Source organism: Rhinolophus sinicus, linkage group LG09, assembly GCF_036562045.2.
Source record: "Rhinolophus sinicus isolate RSC01 linkage group LG09, ASM3656204v1, whole genome shotgun sequence".
In the NCBI taxonomy this organism is placed as follows: Eukaryota; Metazoa; Chordata; class Mammalia; order Chiroptera; family Rhinolophidae; genus Rhinolophus; species Rhinolophus sinicus.
The window spans coordinates 57,059,267-57,081,074 of NC_133758.1; the positions used below are offsets into that span (position 1 = coordinate 57,059,267).

General features: G+C 59.2%; 1 protein-coding gene across 5 annotated transcripts in view; it reads left to right on the top strand.

Annotated features, from left to right (window-relative positions):
• PLXNA1 (plexin A1) overlaps positions 1 to 21,808 on the top strand; it is a 433,317-nt gene that overhangs the window by 378,971 nt on the left and 32,538 nt on the right. For all 5 annotated transcript variants that reach the window (XM_074340466.1, XM_074340467.1, XM_019713038.2 and 2 more), the window contains 8 exons: positions 1,750 to 1,932; positions 13,425 to 13,565; positions 14,483 to 14,583; positions 14,889 to 15,012; positions 15,099 to 15,252; positions 15,621 to 15,720; positions 17,138 to 17,252; positions 20,503 to 20,703. In XM_074340466.1, coding sequence (XP_074196567.1) covers positions 1,750 to 1,932; positions 13,425 to 13,565; positions 14,483 to 14,583; positions 14,889 to 15,012; positions 15,099 to 15,252; positions 15,621 to 15,720; positions 17,138 to 17,252; positions 20,503 to 20,703 — 1,119 coding nt within the window. The remainder of the gene's footprint in view (positions 1 to 1,749; positions 1,933 to 13,424; positions 13,566 to 14,482; positions 14,584 to 14,888; positions 15,013 to 15,098; positions 15,253 to 15,620; positions 15,721 to 17,137; positions 17,253 to 20,502; positions 20,704 to 21,808) is intronic.

Genomic DNA, 21,808 nt, shown 5'->3' on the forward strand with positions numbered 1-21,808 from the left:
GCCTGCTCCCAGGCCTGTACTGTCCTATTCCTTTAGGAGACGGTATGAGACTGTGTTCACCAGTCCATAAACCCCTGTGGACGTTGGGCGGAACACTCACCACATGCCTGGCACTGTTCCCAGCGCTTGCCAGCCCCATCTAGTCTCCATTTTACAGGTGAGGTCTCTGAGGCTCCGAGAGGTGAGGTGACTTGCCTAGGAACACACAGCCATCCAGTATGAGGCAGAGCTGGAGCCAGACCAGGGTCAGGTGGGCCCAGACACTGACTCCCCCAGTCCCCAGTTGAGAGTCTCTGCTCCCCCTTGTCCTGGGCTCCTGGCTGTGTATCTGCCCTGTCAGCATCTCTGCACTCACCTGGCAGTAGGAGCTGACGACGCCAGCCCTGGCACCGGGATGGCCTGAGCTCACAGGTGCTGAGTGCTCAGTAGCTGGCTAGGCCCCAGTGGGGCCAGCCTAGGGCCAGGCCAGCTGCTTTTCAGGGAGCATCTTCTGCATGTGGCCAGGTGGTAGGAAGCACTGTTTTTCTGTGGATGACCCGAGGCTTTGAAGGGAACTTGTTCAGGGTCACACGTGAAAAAGCCAGGACTTCACATAGGTCAGGGGCTTCTAGAGCCAGGCCTCATCCCTACTGCTGCTACCCACGACTCGCTCCTGGCCCAGGGAAAGCCATCCCCTTTCTGGCCTGTTTTCCCATGTCTATACTGGGAATGACACTGGGCAGCGTGGGATAGCAAGGGCCCCCTCAAGCCCTTCCTGGATGTGCGATGGGTGGCCTTATGATAGAGCCACCCTCCCCATCGAGGCCACAGGTGTACGAGGCAGGTGTAGTGTTCATCATCCCCTTGGCCTTTCAAGGAAGGTGTTTTATCTGTGTTGTACCGATATAGAAACAGGCTTGGAGGGGCAGCGCCTGCTTAGGTCACACTGCACACCCTGTGCCCATGGCCCTTCCACAGGTCTGCCCCTTCCCTGGACATTGTTCCCACTTCTTCGTCACATCCCCTCGACTCCCTTTTCCTCATGGCCCCCCTGGCCACTCCTCACTCTGGAGCCACTCCAGGACCCGAGCCCAACCCCGGCCCTGCCGCCCCACCTAGCCACCCCCTTCTGGTTCACAGCCCTCATTGGTGACCTTGCCCTGCAAACCAGCTGTCCCCTTTCATCCACCTAGAACCTGCCTTGTTCACCCTGCCCTCCCCCTTGTGGTGGAGTACCCCTACCCCCATTCCCTGTCCCCTGGCCTTCTCTAGATTGCTTCTTATACCTCAGTCACCTCCTTAGCTGGGTCCCTCCCTTTGCCTTTTAGGTGTGACCCCTGTTTCCTGTCTTGAACAAACGCTTCCTGTACTCCACAGTCACCAGTGGCTATCCCTCCCTCTGTGCAGCCATCACTGGTGCAGGGGGCCTGGCCCCCTGGTTGGCTGCTTCCCGGCCTTCCCTCAGGCTGCCTCCTTCACTCCACTCCCTATCCCTACCCCTGATTAGGTGTGGGGCCTGTGTGAATTGTGCATGTGAGAAATGGGTCCAATGCTGAGCCTGCCTGGGCCTCGGGCAGACTCAAGGAGCCTTGGTTTCTTCATCTATCGAATGGGTCTAGGAGTCCCTGATCCCCCAGATCTGCCCAAGTGGTGCCCTGGGCCACAGCCCCTCTGTGTGGCCATGTGCTTGTCCCTGAGGATCCCTTCCTCAGGGAGAAGGTGTTCGAGGTAGGCTGAGCAGCCCAGGGTCTCACCTTTCCCCTCCCACAGCCCCTGCAGATCGATGACGACTTCTGCGGGCAGGACTTCAACCAGCCGCTGGGCGGCACAGTTACCATCGAGGGCACACCCCTGTTTGTGGACAAGGAGGATGGTCTGACTGCTGTGGCCGCCTATGACTATAGGGGACGCACCGTTGTATTCACCGGCACGCGAAGTGGCCGCATCCGAAAGGTCAGGCCTAGGGGTGGGGATGGGGTGGTGGGGTGGATAGAGCTGGGAGCAGGAGACGGCGTTGCTCTGTGACTGGGAGGCCAGATCCAGTGTATGAGGAGGCGGGTGCTGTGCCTCCCCTGGGCTAGGCCCCACGACCTTGAGGGCTCTGGTGAGGGGCAGAGCGGGGCTAGGGTACCTCAGTGAGCCCCAGCTGCTGGCCCTGCTCTCCGAGGACACGCAATGACTTGGGAAGGCTGTGTGTGTGTGGTGGGGGCAGGCATGCCTGCCCGGGACCCATCTCTTCTTGGAGATCCAGTGTCTGCTGAGGCAGCACTGCTGCGCAGAAGGGCCCCTCTCTGTGAGGAGGCAGTAAGGCCAAGGGCAGGGCAAGGGTAGTGCCCCCCACCCCCACCCGCCGTTGGCTGGTGTGAGGGGAGTGTGGTGACTGCTGAGTAACAGGGACCAGCTTCAGGGCCATCCCCTGGGCTCCTCAGGGTGAGAGCCGGGGTCCCTGTGTGGCAGAGCCTGTTCTGGTGTTTACAGGTTTCCTTCTCACCAGCAGGTATTGGGCTGAGTGGAGCTGTTGCAGAGCTGGGTTAGGAGGGCTTCCTGGAGGGGTGGGCAGAGGGAGCTGCCTTGGGGGTCAGGCCAACTTAGTGGGTGGGTGGGTGGGGACCAGACCAGAGTAGGGCTGGCCTGCTGTAGAGGAAGTTCCCCAGGCAACTGTAGGGTGAGGGTGCTTGGGAGCCCCAGAGGGTCAGTGCAGGGGTAGGACCTGGTGGATGAAATAACAGCTGTCTTGAGGCCTGGTGCTGACACAGCTCCCTATCATGCACCCAGCAAGGGCCTTGCCTGTTGTCAGCCCCTATTCAGGGCGTGCAGAAGGGGTCTCCCTGTCTCTGAATCATGAGTGCCCTGGGAATCATGTCCCACCACCCACAGGCTCTGTGACCTCTGAGAAGGGACACCTCCCCACCCTCTGAGCCAGGATGTGTGGGATCTGGGCTGAGGTGGCCCTGGGGCACTGGAGGCCCAGCTGCTGACTGAAGGCCACCCTGCGGTGCTGGGGCTTTTGTTCACAGTGACTGTAAGTCTAAGTGCCTTCCCAGTTCCAGGAAGTGGGGGTGGGGGGCAGGCCAGTGCAGATCCTACCATCTTCCATGCACGCACCTTGTGCCCTCAGAACCGATCCTCTCATGTGACCCACCCCCACACCCCCTGGCCCTGGTGTTGGGGTTACTGCCTTTGGCCTGAGTGTAGGGCCCTTTCCCTTCCCTAGGGTGAGACCCCCACCCCATATGTACTCCCTCTTCCTGCGTCAGGGAGGGCACATGGGAATGGGAGAGTGGGGGAGAGGGCCAGTGGAGCCCCTTTGGGTGTGTCCTGCAGGTTGTGCTTGGCAGGGGCCAGAGAAGCTCCGCCTGAGGCAGGTCCATGGGGTAAAGCCTCTTGGAGACATCCCACAGAGCGCCCCTTTTGATGGCTGGTGGGCTGGCATGCATCTGTCTGAGGTGCTGTCTGTGCCCATAGGCCACCCTGCAAGGCTGGGAGAACAGGTTAGGCCAGCCCTGCTTCCTGCTGTCTCCCTGCCTCCTCCTCACTTCTGTGCCCCAGGACCACATCTGGGTGGGGTCTGGGTAGGAGCTTTTGAGTCTAGTTGGTCCTGCTCGCCTGCCTTCCTGCCCAGTCCCACAGAAGGGAAACTGAGGCCCAGCATGTAGACCATGGAGTTGGGCTTGGGCCCATCCATGAGAAAAGACTTCACTGGGCATGAGGAAGCCATAGCCAGAGGTCCCCCTCCTTTCCTCCTGCCTCCCAGGGCCCTGACATGGGTACCAACTCCTCCCATCCCAGAATCCTCTGCTGGGCACCACACACCGCACATGAATGGATGGTTCCCTTTCTGAGTGTGTGGTCAGCCATGCTGGTCTGTGAGTTGGGGAATTCTGTCACTTTGGTTTTGAGGCATGCCCCTGCCTCATTCCTAGACCTGCCACCTGTACCCCTTCTATCTGCATCTACCTGGCTAAGTAGAGGGCATCTCAACAGGCTGTTGCATTGTTGTTATATCTCCTGGCCAATCGTTCACACCCCAGTCTCATACAAATGGCTGAGCATGGCAGGGTCTCAGCTCTCCCCCTCACCAGCTGTGTGTTCTGGAGCTGGCTGTCTAGCCTCTCCGAGCCATGGTTTCCTCAAGTGCGTGAGGAAGGAGAGAGGACGTGCCAGCAGGCCCAAAACCTTAGGACATACAGGGCTCGGAGTGCCTGTGTGGTGATGCCTCATGGAGTCCTCACAGAAACCCTGTCATCCACTTGACAGATGGGGAAACTGAGGCATGCAGGTAGAAGAGGCATGTGCCCAGAGTTACTGGCTCCAGGGTCGTCACTTGGGACCTCAGCCTTCCTCCGTTTTTGTGTGCGTCCCTGGAGGAAAGGAAATGGGGGTCCCTACTTCAATGACCCTCTCCCTATCTGAGTAAGCCTGGGGTCCAGGGCAGCCCCTCCCTCAAAAGCCCCCCACCACCTGCTCCTGCCCTGAGCTGCCAGCCTGCAGGACTCTTTCTTTCCACAGCCCAGGACACCAGCCAGAAGCTGCCTGGTACCAGGCTCAGCTCCAGCTCCCAGGGCTCAGCTCTCTTGCCCTGTCTGCCTCCTGATTTCCTAGAACCTGTGTGCCCTCGAGCCTCACATCCCACCCTGGGGCACTTCTGCAGGTGGGGATTTAGAGCAGAGTGGGGTCGGGAAGCAAGGATGCCCCTCTCATCTGCCCTTCGGCCACGGTTCCAGTCCCACTCTGCCCAGCCCAGCTGCGTGACCTTTTCCAGGACCCCACGCTAGGCCTCTAGCCTTCACCCTGCCGGCACATGCCTCCTGGGTTGGGGCCCGGCCTATGGCAGCAGAATTTGGTCTCCCGCCTCATCCCTCCCCGGGGTGGAGGTGGCTGTGGTCCAGGGATTGGGGCGATTGAGTGCCCTCTGCTCAGCCTGGCTCAGTGCTGTGCTGCACCCCTACTTGGCTGCCTGGCTACCTCGTCTCTAGGCCTTAGGAGCACTGGGCCCTTCGTGTCCTGGAGGCTGGCCCAGGTCTAGCTCCACAGTGTGAGTGCTGTGGGCACTGCCTCTTTGCCTTCTGCCCTGTCCTCACCCCATGCTGGGATCTGGGCCCAGGGGACACCCTGCACACCGCCAACCTAGAGGTAGTGCCTGCTGTGCTTGACACACCCCACCTTCCCTAGTTCTGGTCCTTCCTGGGCTTTAAGAAACCACACTGAGGAGCTCCAGGTTTGTGGTTGGCCCTGGACCAGTCTCCTCCAAACGTTGTATCAAATTGTAGCCAATTAATTTAAGACCTGCCAACTTCAGCTGCCAAGGGCTGGCTGGTGGTGCCCCCGATTCCCCTGCTCTTCCGCAAAGGCCTTGCCCGCCACCTGCTCCCCCCCACATAGGCAGCCCATCCTCCTGGGCTGACGTGCCCCTCAGAGCCCCAGCTCTGCATGTAGCTCCCCAACTCTCCCATGGCCTCCAGGAGTCCCCATGGTCAGCCCCTGGTTCGAGTCCTCCGCAGTCAGCGCAGGTGTCTGCAGCGAGCAGGGGCTCCTGCCAGTGGGTGCTCACCCTGCCCCTGCCCAGCTCAGTGACTATGACCCTCCCTTTCTGCAACGCAAAGGTGGGGACAGGGCTAACCCTTCAGGGGTCTTGGGTGAGATGGATACAGAGGCTGCAGTAGGTCAGGGGACTGGGGCACATAGGGCCCTGCCTGTCCTGGTGGCTGTGCCAGGCGGGAACAGGAGCCCTGTCTGCCTGAGCATCTGGTTTTTCAAGAGAACCTGGAAATCCATACTTTGTGTGAGATCTCTTGATTGTTAAGCCCTGGCAACTAATTCACATTTTTAGAAAGTGTTGTGGGCCAACCCAAGCTTGCTATGTACTACCAGTTGGTGGCCTGGAGATCTGGGTCATGGCATCATGGCCCCCCAGGGTACCGGGCCTTGGAATGGGGCCCAAGGGACAGCTGTCCAGCTGGGCGCTGGCGCTGGACCTCCCGGGTCCTCGGTTTCCTTCCCTCCACACTGGGCAGGCCCTGCCTCCTGGGGGGTTGTTGGGAGGCCCATGGGTGAATTGATATTCCTTCCTCTGCAGCGAACCCTGTACAGAGGAGAGACTGAGGGCTGTGGCTGCAATGCTCGAGCCCAGAGCCCTGGTCAGGTCGGCTGGGATGCTGTCCCTGTGCTCGCGACCCCACAGTATCTGGAGCTGCTTTTCTCCTCGCCCTCAGGCATCATTTTGCCTGCGGTTGCTGATCGCCTGCTGTGTGCTGCTCTGGGCCTGGGCTGCGGGGACAGGGGCACCTCTTACTCTCCAGAGGTCCTCATGTATCTAGAAGATTCCCTCTAATTGCATCTTCCCACTCCCTCAGCACCACCTACCCCCCCAACAAGATTCTGAAATTCAGAGATCCTGAAAGTCAAGTGGCGCTGCTTGAAATTGTGGAGCAATTGTCGGCAAGTCTCTGCAGCTGTGGCAGCCAATGCAGGCTTCTTGACAGGGTCCCTGTGCCAGGTCCTCTTTGCCCTGGACCAAAAGCTTGCTTGGTACATCTGCCCCACAAAGCCTAGGTCTGTGCAGGAGGTATGTGGGGGAGCCCTGTGCGGCTAGAGGCAGGGGGATAGGGGTGCTGGTCCCAGGAGAGACACCAGGCAAGACTGGGCCCTGGGCACCCCCACCTGTCAGCCTGATGCCTGCGGCCCCGTGGTTCTACATCTGGTGTGTCTGGGGGACGGTGTTGATTTCTAGCAACTTGTCCTCGAGAAGCCTACAGAGGCTCCGAGGGGCAGCCAGTACTGTTGGCTTCTGTGGGCCTGTAGGCTTTCTCAGCATGTTGAAACGTGCGCTCTAAGCACATGGACCCTGCTGCCTATAATGCGGGGTGGAGGTGGGGGTGGGGCAGAGAGGTGCCAGGGGTCCTGTGCGTGGCTACTCTGTGACTGAGGTCCTCTTCTGAAGGGTGATGTACTGCAGGATAGTACACAGCCATGGGCGGGCAGCCTGCAAAGTCACAGGACAGCACCACAGGCCCCTTTGAGGCTCCCAGTCACTCCCCTTCCCCAAGGGTCACTTCACTGGCTGACTTCAGTCCTCCCTACAGCTGTGTTGCTGATTTGTGGACTTGTGGCTTGGCCCACACAAGCACATCTTCTTTTGTCTTCTGTTCTGTTTTTGAGACTTGGTCCTGCTGTGTGGGCAGCCAGGGCTGGTTCTGTGTCATGGTAGTGGCATATATTCTATATATACATGCGTGGTGTCCTTCCACTCTGGGTGGGCATGGTGTGTTCCATGTGGGTCTGTGACAGCAGTGCTGCTGCATGAGTTTCTGTGTGCAGCTCAGCGCTGCATTTCTGTTGTCTTTTCATCCTGAGTCTCCAGGTGTTTCTGGGACTAGGAGGTGATGTGTGGCAGTGCCTGGCAGGGTGATCGGTCAGCATGAAGCCGTACACATGGCAGGTTACTGGTCCTGGTGGCACTCATCCCTCTGGGGGCTTGTTGGTAGGGAGTCAAGGGGTCCTGATCGCCTGCTTCCTGTCTTAGCTGCTGTGTCTGTGGACCCCGTGGGTGCACTGCGCCTGCCCACTAAGGGCAGTCATCTCTGAAATCTTTGGATAGCATTGCATGGTGCCCTGTGCACATCTGTGTGTCCTGCTCTTTCTGGTTCTCCTGGGCATGGCCAGAACGTCACAGGGACCTCTTGTTCACCCTGAGGGCCTGTCTAGTGCCGTCCCAGGCCCTTGTCCCAGCATCCACGCCACATGAGCATTGCCTCTGCTTCCCACCGGATGGTGGCTAGTGGAGCTGCCCACAGACAAGCACGGAGGGCCCTGCCCCAGGCCCTGCACTCCAGGCCCTCCTCCCTATGGGGTCCAGCTAATCAGGCCTCAGTCCTAGCAGGGGCCCCTGGGCACCTTTGATAAGAATGACATTTGCCGGTGCAGGCCGGCAGTGGCCACCTGTGCTCAGTTCCTAGCATGCCCAGGCCCATGGCAAGCCTGGTGGAGGCAGCTTCATGAGGGCCCAAGGTTACTGCCCACAATGTGCAGTTCGCCTCCCACTCAGCAGATAGGGCCTTGCCCTCCAGGATCTGTCCTTTTGGGGGTCAGGGTGTGGGAACCCCTGGCAGCACAGCAAGATGGATACAGAGGCTGGAAAAGCCCAGGGGACTGGAGTCTGCCTGGAAGGGTGTTACAGAGGGAGGGAACAGCATGGCCAAAGCTCAAGGGTGCATGCTGGGAACTGAGGAGGGCCTGAGGAAGGAGAGTCATCAGGTGGTGCCTCTGGCACCCCCTTATTTTGCATGTGATGGGCAATTCACTGCTAACCCTGCAGTGGTCAGCGTAATGGGGGTAGGGACATGTCCCGCAAGATTCTGAGAGAGGCTTTGGAGGGCTGGCCTGGGTGGGGGCAGGGAACCACAGGACTGTGGTGGCTTTGAGAAAGTGGAAGGGGCTTGCATCTCCCTGCTCATGCTGGGGACCCAGTGGGTGGGAGTAGTGAGGGTGATGTCGGTCTGTGAGGGCCCAGCTGTGAGGCACTGGAATCACGGATGACAGCGTGGGCAGTGGACAGCTTTGGGGTTTGAGATAAGAACGTCAGGCTGGATGGTCACTGCTGCTTACCACAGCATTAGTGGTTGCACCGGGTGCTAGTTAAATCTCAGGCTACAGTAGGCAGCTTGGCCACTTCCTGGCTGAGGACAGCCAGTGAGGTGTGATGGAAAACCATGCAGTGTACACTACCTCATGGCCCAGCTTGGTGCAGTCTCTACAGCAGTGGGAAGATGCTTCAGGGAAGCTGTGCGCCTCTGCCCCACTGCAGCGTTGAGCCTTCGGAGCCCAATCTCCAGGCAGCTTCCAGCAAGCTGGCCTCCCCAACTTTTGGCACCTTGAGCTTCTCTGAATTTGTAGTTAGTACTATGAGGTGGTTGTCTGTCGGCAGATGAGACCGAGGGTCACGGAGGACCACTGCTTGTGTTGGTTGCCCCTATTGTTCTCTGTGTGTTGAGGGTTGGAGTGGGAAAGACAAGATTGCTGGAACCCTCCCCCCCACACCTTGCCAGGTGTGTCTGGCCCAATTACAGCCATCCGGCCTCCTGCAAATCATGTTTTAATTATCCAATTACTGCCAAAAGGAAATTGCTGATTGCTTTTCCAGTATCAAATTCTTCCTGGCCTTTCTGAGAACCATTTCAGGAAGGGGCCTGGAACCTGACCCCAGCCAGATGAGGGGAGAATCCTGTGGCAGCCCATGAGGGGGTAAGGAGGGGTCTGGGAACAGGCTTGACAGCCTCACCTACGGGAGGAGGGGAGAGCCTGTGAGATCCCAGCCCTGTCAGTGGCCAGCTCGCTGGCTGCTTCCCCATCCTTTGCCTGTCCTCCCCACGGTCCTGTCCTACTCCTCCCACCTCCACCCCCATCTGGAGACCAGGAATCGGCTCAGTCAATGAAACTCCACTTCACAGTTGGGGACATGAGGGTTGCCATCTTGAGGTGGACACGGCAGGGAACTCTCTCCCCTCCTATTCCTGGCCAAGTTGGGCAGCCCCCTGCCTCCAGGCGGCTAGCGCGCGTGCCGGCCTTGGCAAGCAACTTGGATAGCCCAGACATCCTCCCTGGTGCCCCCGCCTGCCCTCAGCCTGGAGAATGGACCCTTTGTTAGCTCTGGGCTGGATGGACAGCTGACCCGGCTGAGCAGTCAGCTGCCTGCCTACAGCAGTTGGCCAGGGTTGTGCAGTGATGGGCGTGGGGGCAGCTGTCTGGGCCAGCCTGGGGTCTCCAGAGCCAGGGGCCACCCACCTGCTGTTAGCCATTTCCCCTTGGCCCTGGGCAGAACTCCCTCTGCAGGTCCTGGGGGTGAAGGGGTGAACCTGCTGCCTGGCCCATCTGGGGAGGGCAGGTGATGCCCCATGGTGGTGGTGTTAGGTGCCTGGCCCATTGGTGTTAGGTGCCAGCACCTTACCTGGCCCCGGTTCCAGGAGGCTGCCAGGGCCTGGTCCCTCCTTGGGGGTGCTGACAGCTCTTGTGCCTTGGCTCGGAATCCAAAGGACTCCCCAGTACAGAGGGACGAGGAAGACTGGGGGAGAAGTGGATCGGGCTGGAGAGCCTGGGCAGAAGCTAGGTGGTTGTGTCCATGGCCCTCTGGGTGGGTAGGTACCCAGGCCTGGAGCGGCCTGGGAGGCATGCCCAGAGAGGCTAAATAGCTCCACTGAAGCCACCTGTGTGGAGGTAGGGTTTCCTTCTCAGCAGGAATGGGGAATGGTACCATGGCAGAAGGACCTCTGTGGGCAGGGCTGGGTTTGGGCCCTGAGGTTTTCTGTGGTGGGAGATGGTAGGGAGGGCAGTTGCAGCCAGTCGTGGAAGATTCTGGTGGTTTGGGGGAAAAGGTTTGCCAAGCACAGAGATGACAGTTGGAGGTGAGGGGGAATACCAGGGGACTCCAGAAGTCTCCTGTGTGCTCTACAGGCCCAACTGCCCCAGGATGGGTCCCCCCAGGTGGTTGGCCCTAGAGTGGACAGCTGTGGGGCTGCCAGCGGCATGTGTCCTGAGGTCCCACTAGTTACCTGGCCCTGTGCCTGCCTTGCACTCCCATTCTCCCTGGAATGCCCTCCTGTTGGCATGCTGAATCCCTCCTCCCACTTTTGAGGCAGACTCTGTGTCCCCAGGTGCAGCTGGCAGTCCAGAGCCCTTGTGAGCCTCAGTTTACCTGTCTGTGCTGCACAAGCGCTATGGCCTGGAAACTGTCCAGGATGTAGCAAGCATGTCCCCGGGACTGGTTATTCCCGGCCAGACCCTCCAAATGTCACGTGTGCACGCAGGGGCCCTGCTAAGCCTGGACCATGGCTACTCAGTTCACGACGTGGGGCCTGTCACCCATGTCACATGTACCCTCTGGTCTATGGGCTGTGCCTCCCAATGCCCCCCTTGCTCTGTGCTCTTCAGAAATGCCCTATTTCCCTGGGGCCTGCCTGTGTGTGTTTAAGGGCTGGGGGCATTCCAGTGTGGGGCAGGTGGGTGGACAGATGGGTGCTTGGTAGATGGACAGCTGGATGTGCAAGCTCCCTGTTGCAGCTGTTGGGTGCCACCTGTCGGCATGCTGCTGGCCTGGGGGTGGGGGCATTCTGGTTCCCAGGCATGGCCTGCCTCCCTTCTCCCACCTTCCCCAGGACCCCAGGGAGGAGGCCCACTCTCTGTTTGCCCCCCTGCCATGCCTCAGAGCTGGTGTGCCGCCTGGATGTGACCTTCCCTGCAACATTTCCCTTCTACCCTGTTGGGTGGAGGTCACCCCTTCATGTGACATCCATGCCTCAGCCTGTGAGAGGGGAGGAGCATGCAGGCCTGGCCAGGTGCGGGGGCAGGACTGGCACCATGTGGCCCCTGGTGGTCAGGGTGGGAGAGGCTGCGGCCCCTCAAGTGTCCCTATTTAGCAGATACCTCGAGAGTGTCCTCTGTCAAGGCCCTAGAGGTAGGCGTTCTGTGGTGAAAGAGACCAGGCGGGGGTGTTGGGGGAAGGGCCGTAGGCCTGGCACTAGGTGGCATGGGGTCAGGCCTTGGCTTCTGACTAGAGGCAGAACTAGAGGCTACTACTAGAGGCATCTTTCAGGGATGGGGGCAGGGGAGAGCTAGATCTTGGGGAGAAATCCAAAGGCCCGATTCCGGTCATTTGGGTTGAGACTGGGTCTGGAGCTCTGGGTCTCCACTGGAGCCCTGCCCTGTCCTTCTGTCTCCTGTTCTCTGGCTGCTGTCCAGGCTGGCCTTGCCAGACCTATGTGACTGGCTGCTGGGGGTTGGTGATTGCTGTGGGGCCTGGCTACCTTGTGTTTCCCTGTTTGGCACACTGGCGTGGTCCTCATTTAATTCTCAGAAAAGCTTTGGTGTGGGGAGGGCTGTCATTCCCATTTGACAGGTAGGGAAACTGAGGCAGAGAGAGGTTCAGCATCCTGCCAGGGACACACAGCTGAGGGGTGTCTGAGCCAGGGCTTGGGCCCAGGCAGTGTGGATCCAGAGACTCCTGGCTGCCTGGGCTCTCCCCTGTGGCTGATGTCCCTCCTGGGTCCGGTGGGCTCAAGGAGCTGACCCCAGGCTTCCTGTGAGCAGCCGCCTGCCTGCAGGCTGCCCATCCAAGCAGGTCAGAAGGTTTGTGGGAGTCAGCTAGGCAGGATGGGGTTCTGTCCAGTTCCCATCCAGTTCTCATCCACAGGGGCTCGGAGGCTGGGGGTCCCTCACCTGGTACCCTGCTCTCAGATGCCGGGCTGGACCTATTTGGGCAGCGACAGGCACAACCTAGGGCTGCTACCCCTGTCCAGCACTAGGCTCTGCTCTTCTGGGTCTGGTTTGACTTAAGCCTGATTGCCTGGCAGGGAGGCAGCTGAGCGGATATGGGGGTGGCCCCGAGCTCTCAGGAATGCGGCCCTCCCTCTCTCTCATTGCCAGCAGCCTCTGGCCTAGAGACACAGCACCCCATCCTGGCTGGCGACCCTTGTCCAGCCCCTGTTGGAGCTGGTCCGAGTCAGGAGCCAGGGGCTTTCGCCTGCCCCACAGCCCACCCCAGTCAATCAGGCCCAATCTGTCCCTTCTGTGTGGTGCAAAGCAGGGGTACTGGGCTGAGCCCTGGCCCAGACCCCTCCCCACCCCCCAGGTAGGGGTGGAAAGGTGGGCTGGCCTTCAGGCTATAGCCAGAGCAGGGAGGGGCCTGAGCAGGGCCTGCTGCCCTGTGCCCTGGGAGCCTGCCCAGACTGGCTGAGCTGCCCCAGGAGTCCCATCTCTGGAAAGCCCCCTGGGTCTCTGTTAATTAAATACATTTGTTTGGTAAAAGTAACTGAAAATACTTGTACCATTGCAAGCTTTGGAGAAGAGCTGGCTAATTAACGCCCAGTTGGTATCTGGAATATATTTCCATGCTGATGAGACGCCATCCCTTCTCTTGGGGTGTACCCCAACTCCAGGATGCCCTGGGGCTCCTCCCCTCACACTCCCGCGCCGTGGGCTCCCCACCTTGCCGGCTCCTGGGGTCTTACTTCTCAGGTGCTTTGAAACTCCCACGCTCCCTTCAGGCCCCTGCTGCCTCTTCCCCTCCCCCACAAATATCCCATCCTCTGGGAGGCCCAGCCTGGCCCAGGGAAGCACTTGCAGGGATGCCTGCCACCTTTGCATTGGGTATGACTGCACAGCTCGGTGGTGGGTGAGGGGTGTGGGGCTGTGGTTGTCTCCAGCCCCCAGAGACCCACCCCCCCACTCCTGGGCTGTGGCTTCTGTTGACTGATGAAGGGGCGAGGCTAGGGCCAGCCTACCGGTATGCTGTTAGTCCTGCGTAGGCTGCTTGGGGTGGGGTGGGTGCCATGGCGTTATTTTTGTAGGGCTTTGGGGGTTGTTGGGGGAGGGGCTCCAGACCCTCACCTTACATGGGCATAGAGCTGAGGCACAAAGGCATCAGCACAGCTTCACTCAGGCCTTCACTGCCACAGATCCTGGTGGACCTGGCCAACCCCGGTGGCCGGCCAGCCCTGGCCTATGAGAGTGTGATGGCCCAAGAGGGCAGCCCCATACTGCGTGACCTGGTCCTCAGCCCTGACCGCCAATATCTCTACGCCATGACGGAAAAGCAGGTGGGTGCTGCATTGCCAGATGTGTGTGGGTGGGCCTTCCCTGGGGAGCTGGGCGTGGCCGCCATGGGCCCACACTGTCCTTGCTGACTCTAGGTTCTCTTAGGCCAGATTTAGAAGTCCCGCCCATGCCTGAATGACTTCATGTCCACTAGAGAATGAGACATGTTGAATGAGAATGTTATCAGGATACTGGTGTCATTGCAGGGTTTGGGGCATGCATTTGGGGCTCTGAGTTCTCAGACTGTGGCCTGACCCAGCGCTCGCCTCATCTGTGTGGTGGGAACCTCTGTGCGGCCTATGACTGGCCTGGCCCAGCTCTTCAAGGCCCTGTGCTTGTGTTCCTGGCTTGACCTGCTGGTAGCCAGCCTCTGTTCTGCTCGACCTGGTGACCCCATGGCAGTTGGGAGCAGGGATGGGAGGGAGGACAGGTGGGAAAGACCTTCCTTCCCTCTTAGGTAGCTCTTGCTTCTCCTCTGCCCCTTCTGGATATTGGGTTCTTCCACCTCTCTGGGGACCTCAGAGCCAAGCAGGCGGTGTTGAGGTGAGCGGGGCCTGACCTGCCTCTGCTTAGGATTGGGACCGATGAGCCATGGCTCTGTCAGGAAGCTTGGAGTCCAGACAGATGGGAAAGTAACTCTGGCTGGACCAGTTGGTCCGTCTCTGGGTGGCTAACATGCACAGGCTTGCTTGCTCCCTGGCTGCTGCCACCCTGGCTTCCCAAAGGAGAGGCCTCACTCGGCCAAGGCAGTGTCACCCAGGACTGGCTTTTGCACAGACCAAGCAGGAGGAAGTCCCGAGATGGGGGCATCCCTAGTGTGTGGGGCCGGGGGCCACACAGTGGTGCCAGGGAGGTGAGGCTGGAAGGGTCCCTGGGATGGGCCTTGTGGGGGCTTGACGCTGAGTCCCCTTCCTGCTAGGTGATGCGAGTGCCGGTAGAGAGCTGTGTGCAGTACACCTCGTGTGAGCTATGCCTGGGCTCTCGGGACCCCCACTGTGGCTGGTGTGTCCTGCACAGCATGTGAGTCCAGGTGGGGGAAGGGGCGGGCAGGAGGTCTCTGCTCCACGCAGCCTTGCTGTGCACCTCAGGTGGTCACAGCTCCGCTCTAAGCTCATCTGAGCCTCCCATGGGCAGGGCGCCCTGCGTTTGGTGGTTTCCTGTGACCTGCTGAGTGACGACCAGCCCAGGCCCACCCCAGTAAAAATGGGGTATACTGAAGCTGGTGGGCTTCCCCGAGTGCAGGGGTTGGCCCTGCTAAGCAGGGGCTAGGGGCTGGGTAGCTCGGGCTCCATGCCTGCGCCCAGCCCAGTCCCCACTGCCCGTAGCTGCTCGCGTCAGGATGCCTGTGAGAGGGCAGAGGAGCCTCAGCGCTTCGCCTCAGACCTGCTGCAGTGTGTGCAGCTGACTGTGCAGCCTCGCAATGTCTCTGTCACCGTGTCCCAGGTCCCGGTGAGTGTGGCCACCCAATATGGGTGGGGGACGGGGTGGGGTGACGAGACCCTGCTCACCCACACCTCTTGCTTTGGTTGCCATAGCTTGTACTGCAGGCCTGGAACGTGCCTGATCTCTCGGTCGGAGTCAACTGCTCCTTTGAGGACTTCACTGAGTCCGAGAGCGTCCTGGAGGATGGTCGCATCCACTGCCACTCGCCCTCTGCTGGGGAGGTGGCGCCCATCACTCAGGGCCAGGGTGAGCGCATGACGATTGGGCCTGGGCAGCACAGGGGCCTCCTGCTGGGGAGGTGGGCTGCCATTGGGGACAGAGAATGAATGGATGTCACCTGGTGACTGAGGAGGATGGCAGGGTTAGGAGAGGATGCCTGCATTAAGGCAGTATAGACAGAAGTTAGGGACCACAGTTGCAAAGATGCGGGGGGCCCACCCAGTGTACTCGGGTCCGCAAGCCGGAGGGGCTGGGGTGCGACTAGGACCTGTGCATTTGGTCTTTGGGAGGGTCCTTGGCAAGGTCTTTTCCTGTTCGGGGATTGCCCTATGTGGGGATCTTGGATTAGGTGACATCGAATGGCCCTGGTGACTTGGGCCTGCACTGCCCTGCAGGAGACCAGCGGGTGGTAAAGCTATACCTGAAGTCTAAGGAAACGGGCAAGAAGTTTGCATCTGTGGACTTCGTCTTCTACAACTGCAGCGTTCACCAGTCGTGAGTGTCCCTAGCCTCTTGCACTGACTTCTGGTGGGGCAGGGCACAGTGCAGCATGGCCTGGTGGTTAGGGCCACAGAGGTGATACCTGCTGTGAGAGCAGCTGGCCAGACAGAGGGGCCAGATGAGCCTGAAGCTGGAGCTGTGGTCAGAGCAGGTGGGGTGGGTTGCGAGTGACATGCACCGATTCACACCTGAAGAGTCTTGCCATCCGCCTCAGGTGTGGAATGGCCTGTGGGCACCAGAGTGAAGCAGGGAACTTGGTGGGAGGCTGCTGAATCGTCTAGATGGGAAATGGTGTGCCATGGGACAGGGCACTCGGTCCCTGATGTTTGGGGACAGCTAGGGGTCTGGGTCTAGGTCCTCTGTTTCATGCCACCCCAGGTGTGGCTGGGGCTTGGGGGTGTGGAGAGACTAGGGCACGGAGAGCCAGGGTGGGAACTCTTCCTGGTACTGCTCGTCTTGACTCTGAGCAGCAGGAAGAACGGGAGAGGCTGAGGACCTCCTGTGCATCCTGCCATGGGCCGGGGGCACGGGGCTCAGGGGTACCCTCAGCCTCATCCCTGACCTGGAGGGGCCCCAGCTTGGAAGGGCCAGCATGGTGTGTAGGGGCAGTGGTGTTCAGCCTCAGCCATACCTGCCTTTGTTCATGTGGCCTGGGTGTTTTTATTACCAGGGTACAACCTCTGTGTCTTAGGCAGATCTTTGGGCAGGGGCTACACTCCAGAGCTAGAGGGGATTGGGTCTCAAGAGAAGCCGGGTAGCTGGTGGGTTGGGAGGTTCTCGAGACTAGCCAGTAGCATCTGCCTCAGTGCCCGCTGTACGAGGCTGCGGGCCCCCGAGCACCACAAGTACCCTGTCCAGGCCTTGGGGACATTTCGGAATAAATGGGACAAGTTTCTCCTAGGTGAAGCGTGTGTTTGGTTGGGGTCATGGATATCTCTCATGTCTCAGTCCAGCTCTATGGAAGCTGCTAGCCACTGAAATTTAAATCTAAGTTAAGACAAGGTGGAATTTAAAATGCAATTCCTTAGTTCCACTAACACATTTCCAGTGCTAATTGTCATGTGTGTCCTAGTGTAGCCAGTGGTCACCGTAGGGGATGGTGTAGGCTTTACACATGTCCATCATTAGTAAAGTTCTGTCGGCTAGCTCTGGCGTGGACTGTCTGTCACGTGATCGAGGGTCTGGGGAAAGAGCAGTGAAGAGGGAGGAGAGCACGGGGCAGTTCAGCAGGTGAGAGCAGCTGACACAGAAGTCCTCTGAGCAGGTGGTGGATCAGGCAGTGCAAAGGCTGTGGGGTGGCCCTGTGAGTAACCGCTGCAAAAGCAGCGAGGAGGCAGTGTGGTGTGGCCTGCGTGGCAGCTGTGGGAGGCGCAGGATGCCTAGCCTCATTGCCCCACTTCTCTCCCTGCAGCTGCCTGTCATGTGTCAATGGCTCCTTCCCCTGTCACTGGTGCAAATACCGCCACGTGTGCACAGACAACGCTGCTGACTGTGCCTTCCTAGAGGGCCGTGTCAACATATCCGAGGTAAGGCCGTCTGGGGGACTCAGGGCTTCGGAATTGCAGTAGAACTGGGTATGCCCCCCAGGTGGGCCTGGGAGAGCTCCCGTAGATGGCTGGGATGCCAACCACGAAGTCTGTGGGTTGGGGATGTCCTTCAGGGCTGTCTTTGCCTGAGGTCAGCCAGTGGCATTTGTTGGTGGTCATTGGCTCGCTTTTGTGATCCTCGGGGGAGGCAGAGAAGCCTCAGGCACACCCATCTCTGGGCCTCTGCTTGGGGGCTGCAGACCAATGGGCTCCCTTGGGGGACGATGTGGGGAGCGCACTGTCCACCTAGGGCTGTGGGAGCCTGGAGTGTGAGATGTCTGGCTGGATAGGCCTGGTGCCCTGAGTCCATGTAGATAAAGGAACATGTCAGCTTAACCTGCAGGGAAGCTGGTCAATTCCTGGAGCCATCTGAGGTCCTGTGTGGTAACTGATAATAATTAGATAGTAATTATTTGGAGCCTGGGCAAGCCACTGATTTTATTTAGCAGCAGTAGGGCTGCTACTCCTGGAACCTGGACTCTCAGAACCAGGATGGGTCAATCCAGGACCTGCCAGGTAGAGAGGAAACAGGCAGGGGTCCCCATGTCCATCCTGCAGGTACAGAGCTGGGACTTGGAGCCAGGGCCCTTTCCTTTGCAGTGACACCATGCCTGTTGGTGGGACAGTCAGGACTAGAGTGTGTGGGTCCCCCAGCTGTGGGGCACTTGGGGGCTATAGTTGGTCTGGACTTGCATGGACAGGCCTGGGGCAGAGGAAGTACAGGGCTCCCGCCATGCAGTGGGCCCCTCCTCACAGAGTCTCCCTGGCCACCCCGCCATCACCCTCTGGACTTTTGTTTCACATCATGACAGGAAACAGCAGTGTGGTGCAGGCTGAGAGCCCTCAGGGACCATGGACATCTGGGGATGACAGTGTCTGTGAGAGCGAGTGGTTGAGAGCCGCGGGTATAGGGGGTGGGCATGGGCTTCCCTGCAAGTGTGCTCTGTGTGAGGAGTTGGGTCAAGGTGTCCTGGGGGTGGACAGAGGCCCTTGGGCAGTAGGAAGCTGGTGGGACTGACTGATCCCAGTGGGTTAGTGACCCTGGGGTTTTGGGGAGCTCAGAAGGGCTGATGTGTGTGGGCCATGACGGCCAGGGGAAGTGGGGCAGCAAGTACGGACCCCTCCTGAGGAGTTTGCCTGTGCAGGGTTGGGCTGGGGGTGATCATGGCGTCCACAGAGGGTTATTAGGGGATGGACTCATTCTGCAGATATTTCCTCTTAAGCTGTTGTCTTAGGTTTAATGGGGATGTTTCTGAGGAGTGTAACATATCCAGACTTCAGGGGTAACATTGTTTGGAAGGATGTGGGCTCCCAGCCCAGGAGCCCCCTTCCTGTCTCTGGTTCTGGTTTCTTATCTGGAGCCACCCCTCACTCAGGAGCAGTCTCACTACGCAGTGTCTTGGTTCCCTACCCCACGGGAAGGCGTTCCCAAGAACCCCATTCCTTGCTCCTTCTCTGCTCTCACATTTGCCTGGGTTGCTTGAGGTGGGAGCCACTAGAGCATGTTAGGAAAGGGCACTGAGGGGGCAGCTGGTGCTGGGTGGATGCCCTGGCAGAGGTCCCACGTGGAGTGCCCTGAATTCACTCTAAGATAGCCCAAACCTAGCAGCTAGGACTTTCTGTTAGGAATTCTGGATCCGGCCTCTCGGGAATGAGAGGGGTGGCTGGCATTTCCATAGGAGGGTCATGTTCCTTCCCTCCTGGCAACCTCCTTACTGGAAGGGACTAGCCCTGGTCATGGTGTCCCTACAAGTGGAATAGAGGGGCAGTTTTCTAAATTCTTACTTGATCTGTGTAAGCAGAAGAGTTGTAGGTCAAGTGAATAAAAGTCTATGTGGAATCATATAAACAGTTGTGACCCCTCACTCACTTCCCAGACGTGAGCCAGTTTGCAGACCCAAAGCCCCTTGAATGCGGGGAGGTGCATCCTGTCAAGGGGGAGCCCAGTGTACTCAGCCACACTGTTCGTCTTTTTCCCAGCTCAGCCTGATCTTAGGCCACTCACAGGGCCTGAAAGGAATGTCAAGAGCCTTGAGCTGACCCCTCTTTGTGGCTGGGGTCCCCAGGTGCTGAGGCCCAGCCACAAAGCGACTAGCTGGAGGGGCACAGATCCTACACCAAGACTGACAGTGGTGCTGGCTCCCCGAGCAACTGAGATAGTGTGTGCAGACGGGAGGTGTGTGGTGGGGAACAGTGAGACCAGCCCTGGTGGCGGGGACAACCCTGGGCTGCTGGGGGCCCAGGAGGGGCAGCAAGGTCTGGAGAGGCAGCAGGAGGGTGCCTGGGCTTGAGGGCTGGGCTGAGCACCCCTTCAAAGTGGCCAGGGGAGTGCCAGCGTAGGTGAGGGCCCCGGAGTGCAGGGCCAGTGGCCCTCCATATACGTCACCATCACTTGCCTCTCCCTGGTGGAGACGAGGGCACCCTGCAGACCCAGGGTAAGTGGTTAGCATGCCTGGCCATACCCTGCTGGCTCTGCTTCCCCAGTGCCCCCCAAGGGGCCATATCCAAGTCCAGGCCCCCTCCTCAGGCCCCAAAACCGCCACAGAGCCAATGCTGGGCCCTGGCCCACACTGTGTTGGGAACTGTTGTAGGCCTTGGGGATTCCAGCCTGTTTTCAGCATCTCTATTTAAAGCCCAACTCAGTGGCGTGCCCGTGGGGCTGTTTCCTCACGCGGCTGCTGCCAGTGTGCTGCAAGGGAGCTCGGCTGTTGCATCAGTTATTGTTGTCAAAATGCTGGCCCTGGGGGCCTCGACTGTTTTTCTGCCTGGCTCTGGCTATTTTTACATGCTCTCCGGGCCCCCAGCTGAGCTTGCAGCCCCAACGCCTCATTCTTGGCTGCTTCCGTCTCAAGGGCCTTTGCAGCTGTGGGCCAGATGGGGCCCTTTGGTGGCTAAACAGGGGGTCTTAGAACACTAGGCAGGGTACACTAGGCCCAGAGGAGAGAGGGTCTGCCCTGGGGCACAGAACTCAGCCATACAGCTTGGTGGAGCACAGAACTGAGGCTTCCTGCCTCTGGCTCAGCTGGCTATTTCTGTGGTCCTCAGTCTGCCAGTGTGTAAAGTGGGAACAGTGGTGCTTTTCCCCCAGATGCACAGGCTATGCACACAGACTGCAGTCTGGGCTCTAGTGGGGTATACCTTGCTCACTGGCCTCCAAGTCTGGGCTCAGCCGAAGCCTTGTCACCCCCAGGACTGCCCGCAGATCCTACCCTCCACCCAGATCTATGTGCCAGTGGGAGTGGTGAAGCCCATCACCCTGGCTGCCCGGAACCTGCCACAGCCACAGTCGGGCCAGCGTGGGTACGAGTGCCTCTTCCACATCCCAGGAAGCCCAACCCGTGTCACCGCGCTGCGCTTCAATAGCTCCAGCCTACAGTGCCAGAACTCCTCGGTAAGGCAGGCTGGAGCCAGCAGGGGGCTTCTGGGGATCCCTTCTGTTGGACTGGGCTGGTCACCCTCACAGCCTTAGAAACTGGTTTCTGCTCATGAGCACAGTCAGCCGTTCAGCTACACTTCAGGCTCCCCAGGTGAGTGCCATGCCCCTCGGGTGTGCCTGAGTGTGCAGGTGGGGCCCTGCCAAGAGCCACCCAGACCTTTGGAAAGAGGATATCTTGGACATGGGAGTGGGCAATTTAGATGTGTCAGGATACACATGTGGCTTTGTGTGGGGTCTTTGGGGCGTGGTCCTCAGCATGGGGGAAACACCCATATGCTGTCATCACCTAGTACTTCCAAGAGGGCCAAGGTCAGGGCAACAGCGCCCAAGCACCCAGCTCCTTATATCCCCTGTGGCCAGACAGAAACTTCACAGCTGCCTGTGCATTTACATACTATCAGGTGGGTGGGTGTTGCCCGAGTGCCAAGAAGCAGCCATGTTGGAGCCTCAGATCTAATAGGATGACATTTTCAGAGCTTTTTATCATGTTCAGTGGATTTAGTGATGGTAATCTTTGCAGAGCCAAAACCTTCCCTGGTGGGTAGAGGGAGGTGTGCTGAGTTGGCAGTCCTGAGGCTCTCTCTGACTCTCTGTGACTGCTGGCAGGCCTTGGTTTCCCCATCTGTTCAGGGAGAATGTAATCAGGAGAGCAGTGGGTTTCCTGGGGTGGCTGAGTCTCACCTGACAGTGCTTTTTGCCAGACTATGCCTAGCGCACAGGAGTCACACAGCTCGCACCGCAGCAGTCACAGCATAGGGATTGCTGAGCTCATTTGGCAAAGAAACAGGTTCACAGAGCATTCCTGATTACCCATTCAGGGGGCCTAGCTGGGAAGTCCTGGTTTCCTGCTGGAGCTGACTAAAGGGGAAAGTGGGGAAGTCACCCTGGAGGATATACCTCATGTGGCTGCTGGGGACAGGCTTGGCTGGAGAGTGTGTGCCGTGGCCACTGGGAAGGAAGACCTTGGGGTGGGGACGCAGGGAGAGCTGGGCACGGCGGGAGAGGCTTAGTCACCTAGATTGGTTGGTGGGCAGGCGGTTCTGTGGGGTATCCAGCTTCA